The 7,948-nt window shown below is 38.1% G+C and overlaps 1 protein-coding gene across 1 annotated transcript in view; it reads right to left on the bottom strand.

Annotated features, from left to right (window-relative positions):
* Positions 1 to 7: 7 nt before the first annotated feature.
* Positions 8 to 7,948, bottom strand: part of LOC134257740 (serine-rich adhesin for platelets-like) — a gene marked incomplete at its 3' end in the record, with an annotated part of 27,962 nt that continues 20,021 nt past the window's right edge. Inside the window, exons 19-28 of the mRNA XM_062740336.1 lie at positions 6,189 to 6,314; positions 5,406 to 5,555; positions 4,216 to 4,338; positions 3,824 to 4,075; positions 2,838 to 2,960; positions 2,539 to 2,705; positions 1,242 to 2,175; positions 937 to 1,061; positions 425 to 757; positions 8 to 184 (exon numbers count right to left, since the gene is read on the bottom strand). Coding sequence (XP_062596320.1) covers positions 8 to 184; positions 425 to 757; positions 937 to 1,061; positions 1,242 to 2,175; positions 2,539 to 2,705; positions 2,838 to 2,960; positions 3,824 to 4,075; positions 4,216 to 4,338; positions 5,406 to 5,555; positions 6,189 to 6,314 — 2,510 coding nt within the window. The remainder of the gene's footprint in view (positions 185 to 424; positions 758 to 936; positions 1,062 to 1,241; positions 2,176 to 2,538; positions 2,706 to 2,837; positions 2,961 to 3,823; positions 4,076 to 4,215; positions 4,339 to 5,405; positions 5,556 to 6,188; positions 6,315 to 7,948) is intronic.

The raw sequence follows: 7,948 nt of genomic DNA, 5'->3' as shown, positions 1-7,948 counted from the left end.
CTATGACTGTTGGGTAGATCTGCCTGGAGAAGGAGGCGGGGTGGGTGTAGGTATCAGACAGGGTGGCCCCACACCGGTACCCCATCACTGCTGGCTTGGTGGTGTCCCAGTTAACAGAATGGAATAAGAAGGAAGCATATGTAGCCACACCATCACTGACCACAACCAACTGGAAGGTGGCATTCTGAAATAGGATTACCTGATTATGTGTACAAATAGATATGGGTGTACATGTAAACAGTTGTAACCATTACTGAAGAATAAATTGTTATATAAATCAGTGTCATCAAATTCTCTCTCTCTCTCTCTCTCTCTCTCTCTCTCTCTCTCTCTCTCTCTCTCACTTGAAGCTAAGGACATGAAAACTAATCGTATTACATGTATATCTACAAGTGCATTACCAACACTAACTTATAACACACACCTTTGTTGAATACAGGGAGCTTGGAGAGGGTACAACATTCTCCCAGGTGATAATCAGAGCTGAGTTAGGATCAAATGATGAAGTCACTTCTTCTGCATCTTTTAAATTGCTGACAACTAGATCCCTAGCCCTTGTAAGAACATTAGTAACACCTGTGTCTCCAAACTTGTGATAGAGCTGATACCAAATATGTGAGTCACTGGTCAGGTCAATGTCTGTCCAGAGAGGGGCCAGGACTTTATTGTTTACAATGGATCCTGAAGTATCAGACAGAAGCACTGGTCTCTCATCATCGAATCTCTCACCAACAGATACGTAGCCATTGGAATAAATCTGGAAATAAGACAAAAGTACCTACGAATGCATACTCTATATGACATTATTGCCTCTGTATTTTCTGTATTATATTGTTCAGGATTAACATTTCCTCTTTTTTCAAACTGGCAATTCTCTGGTGCATTATACTTTCCTCTATTAAACAGGAAATGAAAGCAAGATACAAGCTGACTTACATATATCTGTTTGCTAATTGAACAGCCACACCTGAATCCTATTGGGTTAAACACAACTGCTTGTAAAGCATCATCTCCTGTACTGGCTAAAGAGTCACCATACACTGATCCATAAGGTAGCAATACTGTGAATAACATATATGAATGAGTAATTTCATAAATTATACCATATTTGTTTGGTGCCTTTACAGAGAAATATCTACTGAGTCATAAGGTAGCAACACTGTAGACAATCAATATTAAGTAAATTTTATATATCATATCAAGGTTTCTATGCCTTTACAATGCATTACCATTCAACTCACTTGTGTCAGTATATGGCTGAGTTGAAGTTGGTGCTGTAGTTGTGGTGGTAAGGGTGGAACTTTGTGTCAAAACTGTCATAGTTGTGGATCTCCTTGTTGTGGTTGTAGGCTGTTGAGTTGTAGTGGTAGTTGTAGGCTGTTGAGTTGTAGTGGTAGTTGTAGGCTGTTGAGTTGTAGTGGTAGTTGTAGGCTGTTGAGTTGTAGTGGTAGTTGTAGGCTGTTGAGTTGTAGTGGCTGTTGGCTGTTGAGTTGTAGTGGTTGTTGTAGGCTGCTGAGTTGTGGTGGTTGTTGTAGGCTGCTGCGTTGTAGTGGTAGTTGTAGGTTGTTGAGTCGTAGTGGTTGTTGGCTGTTGAGTTGTAGTGGTAGTTGTATGCTGTTGAGCTGTAGTGGTAGTTGTAGGCTGCTGAGTTGTAGTGGTTGTTGTAGGCTGTTGAGTTGTAGTGGTAGGCTGCTGAGTTGTAGTGGTAGTTGTTGCAGGCTGTTGAGTTGTAGTGGTAGGCTGTTGAGTTGTAGTGGTAGTTGTAGGCTGCTGAGTTGTGGTGGTAGTTGCAGGCTGTTGAGTTGTGGTGGTTGTTGTAGGCTGTTGAGTTGTAGTGGTTGTAGGCTGTTGAGTTGTAGTGGTTGTTGTAGGCTGTTGAGTTGTAGTGGTTGTTGTAGGCTGTTGAGTTGTAGTAGTTGTTGTAGGCTGTTGAGTTGTTGTGGTTGTGGTAGGCTGTTGAGTTGTAGTGGAAGTTGTTGTAGGCTGTTGAGTTGTAGTGGTAGTTGTTGTAGGCTGTTGAGTTGTAGTGGTAGTTGTAGGCTGTTGAGTTGTAGTGGTAGTTGTAGGCTGTTGAGTTGTAGTGGTAGTTGTTGCAGGCTGTTGAGTTGTAGTGGTTGTTGTTGTAGGCTGCTGAGTTGTGGTAGTTGTAGGCTGTTGAGTTGTAGTGGTTGTAGGCTGTTGAGTTGTAGGCTGTTGAGTTGTAGTGGTAGTTGTAGGCTGTTGAGTTTTAGTGGTAGTTGTAGGCTGTTGAGTTGTAGTGGTAGTTGTAGGCTGTTGAGTTGTAGTGGTAGTTGTAGGCTGTTGAGTTGTAGTGGAAGTTGTAGGCTGTTGAGTTGTAGTGGTAGTTGTAGGCTGTTGAGTTGTAGTGGTAGTTGTAGGCTGCTGAGTTGTAGTGGTTGTTGTAGGCTGTTGAGTTGTAGTGGTTGTTGTCGGCTGTTGAGTTGTAGTGGTAGCTGTAGGCTGTTGAGTTGTAGTTGTAGTTGGCTGTTGAGTTGTAGTGGTAGTTGTTGGCTGTTGAGTTGTAGTGGTAGTTTCTACAGACTGCTGGGTTGTACTTAAACTCACTGTTGTAGTTACAATAAGATTACAAGTCTTGCCATCACTATCCAGGTTATAACCTTGGTGGCAGTAACAGAAGTAACTCCCTTCTGTGTTACTACAGGCCTGGCTACAGTTGTGGTTGTTAGTTGCACACTCATTTACATCTGTGAATAAATCAAATTAAACAGTTGTTAAATATACAAAAACATGTTTCACTACCTGAAGATTCCTGTCAACTGGTATTTACTTTTCTAATTTACAAAACTTTACAAAAATTAAAGCAGCACAAATAGAACCTTGACAGGAGATGCCATCTGACTTCAGCTCAAATCCAGGTCTACAGGAACAGATGTAGCTTCCTACTATATTTGTACACAGTTGCTGACAATTGTGCTGGTCATTGCTGCATTCATCAACATCTACAAAAAGGATGAAAGCAATCTTATTATAGATTTTTTTCACATGGAAAAGAAAACAACTTTTCTTTGCAACATACAAGTAAATGAAGCCAGGGTTTGACAAAAAGCTTTTCGAATACTGCTACTCTGGCAAATTTTTACCAGCCCTGACCCTTTAACCACTAGCCCTGACCAAACTAAAGAAAAAATATTCAAAGCACAAAATAGTAATAATTTATGAATAACCCTTTTTTATCATGTTTAATTGTATTGGTTTAACTTTGTAATCTGTATCTTAATAACAAATTTTCCTGAACACATGTCAACATCAAACCTAGGTCATATATATGCAGCATGTTATGTTTAGTCCTAACTTAATTTAATCAACTTGTATACAATATCAATACCATATCAATACCATACCATAAAAATTGTTCAGAGAAATGTGAATCTTTCGACAATGACAATCGTAACTTCTGAGCCATTTCCATAGCTTATTGTTTCTCTTTAGAAAAGTGGCCGAGTAGTTACGAATGCCTATAATGACTGCTGTTAATAATAAGCACTTCGGTCATGCTGTCTGTAACAACTATACAGTTTTCTTTCTACTATGCAGTAAATTAGAAACATTTTGATTTTATTTTTCATTGATAATAAATTTGTTTAAGAATATACATTTGTATAATAAGTTTTACTTTTCTTACACGACCAGTCGGTCTGATAGACAGACATTTTACACGACCGGACCCATCTTTTACTAGACTCAGTCGGTCGGACGTGCCTTAATGTCAAACCCTGGAGGCTTACTTAAGAATTCTAAGACATCAATTTTTTTAAAAGTCAGCGACTTACAAACATAAGTTCATGTACACAAATAGTCTTACCTTGACATCCACCATTTTGGTTACTCTGAAATCCTGAATCACATTGACATATATAGGAACCTTCAGTATCTACACATGTTTGGGTTACATTACACGGGGTGGTCAGACATTCATTGATGTTAAGTTCACACAGAGTTCCCGTCCATCCTGGCAGACAGCGACAGCCAATCAGGGGGTCACAAGAGGAGGCCCCCACCCCACAGTTACAGGGGGTGGTACAGTTACCTCCCCAGGTGTTGGTGACAATACAATCTGAGGAAAGAAAAACAAAATTTTATTTAAACATTGAAAAATCTGACAGCATTATATGTGGTTTCATTCAGAATATTTCTACAAAAAACGATGAATCAAAATAAAATGGCACTATGTTTTTATCATAAGATTATACTAACTTTCACAAGTTTTGTGATCTGTTGTCAGTTTGTACCCATCAGGACAAGTACAGTAAAAGCTACCACTGATATCATTACAGATGTGGGAACAGCCAGAGATGTTGGTTATACACTCATCGATATCTACAACAATAACAATGATATTTACTTATAGCATCAACAAATATCTACAACAGCACAGATATCTACAACAGCAACATATTTCTATAACTTCAACACTGACATTTACAACAACAACAGATATCTTAACATCAACACATATTAGTCAAAGCAGAACATCTACAGAATTCACTGCACACTCATTGATATCAACACCATCAATAGATATCTACAACATCAGCAGATATTAAAGCTAAACAAGAAAATAGATTCTGCAAAACATTCAAATGAACTAGATATCGAGATAGTGGCCATCTCAAAGGGCCCCGCTTTCAACGATGAACATAAAAATGTAAGGTAGTTTAAAAGGGTTTATTTTGAAGAGGAACATTTAAGCAATACAGTAAAAGACATTTAGTACGACTTCACGGATTTTGCGAATTTACAGATATATATCGAAGTTATCTTGTATCCCCAGTTACATAAATTTACTGGAATTAAAGGGAAAAAATTATGCACCAAACAAAGATTTTAAACAGAGAGGCTAATTTTGACCACGACCTAGAAACTTCGACCAAGGTCACTGCACATCCATTGACCAGTGCAACTCTGTGAGTGAAGTAATAGCCAGATTGGGCCAAGGAGAGAGAAGATATGCTCCGGACAAGGATTTTTCATATAATTCTGCTATGACCTTGACCTTTGACCTAGAAACATGGTTCAAAGTCACGCACACCAGTTTCCCACAGGCACTCTGTGGGTGAAGTATGAGCCAGATTGGGCCAAGGAGAGAGAAGATATGCTCCAGACAAGGATTTTTCATAAAATTCTGCTATGACCTTCACCTTTGACCTAGAAACATGGTTCAAGGTCAATGCACACCAGTTACCCAAAGGCACTCTGTGGGTAAAGTATGAGCCAGATTGGGCCAAGGAGAGAGAAGATATGCTCTGGACAAGAGATCTTGGACAGACAGACGGACAGCTGGATGGACGGACAGACTGATCACTATAGGGCGCCTGCCAAGCGGGGTCCTAATTACCAATCAATCAAAATATCTAAAAAAGCACTTTGTAACCGTGATGTCTTACTTGGACAAAGTGAGAATCCTGAAGCGTTGACTTGGAGGTTGTATCCATGGTCACAGAAACAATAGGCTACATTGGAGGAGTTAACGGTACATCCTCCATGAGTCGTGTCACAAGTTCCATCCACACTGGCACCAAGGCAGGGGTTTTGGGCTATAAATAAAAAAAAAGGCTCAATTTCTAAATTTAAAGCACTGCTGAGTTACATAATATGCCTTCCCAGAAGTACATGATGCATATCATGTAATTGAAAACATTGATTTAATTTGAATTAGGTTACTGAAACATAAGTGATGGCCTAAAACATCAATCTGTGCAAGTTAAGGAATGTTTGGGAGGAATTTAATATATCCATACTCAAATTGTGCAGTTTGAAATTGTACTTACATTTCACAAAAGTTGTGATATCACCTTTTACCTGATGTTTAATGTAACATATGTGTTATAGTGAGATATTCAACTTACAATTGACACAAGTTTTCCAGTGTTGTCTCGAAACCGAAATCCAATATAATAGGTAATATATTTAGATATCAGATATCATACTTACATGTACATTTGACACAAATTCTCAGGTTGTCCTGAGTGATATCCAATATAACAGGTGACATCAAATATACATGTACTTACATTTAACACAAGTTCTCCTGTTGTCCTGTAGTTGATATCCAATATAACAGGTGATATCAGATATCATACATACATTTAACACAAGTTCTCCTGTTGTCCTGTAGCTGATATTCAATAGAACAGGTATTATATTAAGATATCAGATATCATACTTACATTTCACACAAGTTCTCCTGTCATCCTGTAGCTGATATCCAATGTAACAGGTACAATAATAACTCCCTACACTGTTGTAACAATTCTGGTTACAGGAATCTGTCCCTCCTCTACATTCATCAATATCTGGAAATCAATACAACTCACAAATGTAAGATACTACAACATTTTTTTTGCACAAAGATTTATTTCTAAAACCTAAACAGATGCAAACTGTAGTGGAAGAATTTGGATTACATGATATAACTTTGACCTTAAATCAAAGGAAACATTTGTGATAATTGAAAGGCAAACATGTTAAAGTTTTTATCTGTGTATAGTCCAAAAGCAATAACAAATATTTATGATACTGACATAGAGTAAATGAAACCAGAAGTCTCTGTTGAGACTGAAGCTCTACTGGTTTGTACTTATAGCAAAGGAAGACAAAAGTACTTAAGCAGTTGGGAATTGAAACTTTTCAACAGCAATAAATAGAATAATGATCCTTGATTAAGTCTCTTTATGTTCTTAGTGTAGTCTACTTGCATGCCACATTATATTATAATCAGACTTAAACTGTATTTGGAGTAGCATTTTGAGAGTATTTAACAGAAATTTCTATTTTTGGTAACCACAGCAACATCGTTCATCGAAATCAAAAACCGATACACAGAATTATGTATCTTAGTGTAGTCTACTTGTGTGCCAAGTTACATTGAAATCAGACCAAAACTGTAGGAGGAGTAGCATTTTGAAAGAATTAAACAGAAATTTCTATTTTTAGTAACCACGGCAACACCATTCATTGAAATCAAAAACCAATATACAGAATTATGTATCTTGGTGTAGTCTACTTATGTGCCAAGTTATACTGAAATCAGACCAAAACTGTAGGAGGAGTAGCATTTTGAAAGAATTAAACAGAAATTTCTATTTTTAGTAACCACGGCAACACCTTTCACCGAAATCAAAAACCGATACACAGAATTATGTATCTTGGTGTAGTCTACTTGTGTGCCAAGTTATACTGAAATCAAACCAAAACTGTAGGAGGAGTAGCATTTTGAACAAGAGTCCCATGGGCCACATCGCTCACCTGAGTAACTTGGGTGATGCAGTTCTTTACCAGATTCCCCCTCTTGCTTTAGTCCTATCATGCCCCACTACCCCCTTCCCTTTTATGATTTGAAAACTTTAGAATCTACTCTACCCCAGGATGCTTCCACATAAGTTTCAGCTTTCCTGACCCAGTGGTTCTTGAGAAGAAGATTTTTAAAGATTTGTTCTATATATTTCTAAGTAAAACTTGGATTCCCTATTGTGGCCCCGCCCTACCCCGGGGTCATGATTTTAACAATTTAATATCTACACTACCCAAGGATGCTTCTACATAAGTTTCAGCTTTCCTGGCCCAGTGGTTCTTGAGAAGAAGATTTTTAAAGATTTGTTCTATATATTTCTAAGTAAAACTTGGATTCCCTATTGTGGCCCTGCCCTACCCCCGGGGTCATGATTTTAACAATTTAATATCTACACTACCCAAGGATGCTTCCACATAAGTTTCAGCTTTCCTGTCCCAGTGGTTCTTGAGAAGAAAATTTTTAAAGATTTGTTCTATATATTTCTATGTAAAACTTGGATTCCCTATTGTGGCCCCGCCCTACCCCCCGGGGTCATGATTGTAACAATTTAATATCTACACTACCCAAGGATGCTTCCACATAAGTTTCAGCTTTCCTGGCCCAGCGGTTCTTGAGAAGAAGATTTTAAAAGATTTG

The sequence above is a fragment of the Saccostrea cucullata genome, unplaced genomic scaffold, assembly GCF_032062105.1.
Source record: "Saccostrea cucullata isolate Sc308-1 unplaced genomic scaffold, CSIRO_AGI_Scuc_v1 ctg5149, whole genome shotgun sequence".
Lineage (NCBI taxonomy): Eukaryota > Metazoa > Mollusca > Bivalvia > Ostreida > Ostreidae > Saccostrea > Saccostrea cuccullata.
Note: the sequence above shows the minus strand (reverse complement) of the source record. Positions and strands in the feature narration are given on the sequence as shown.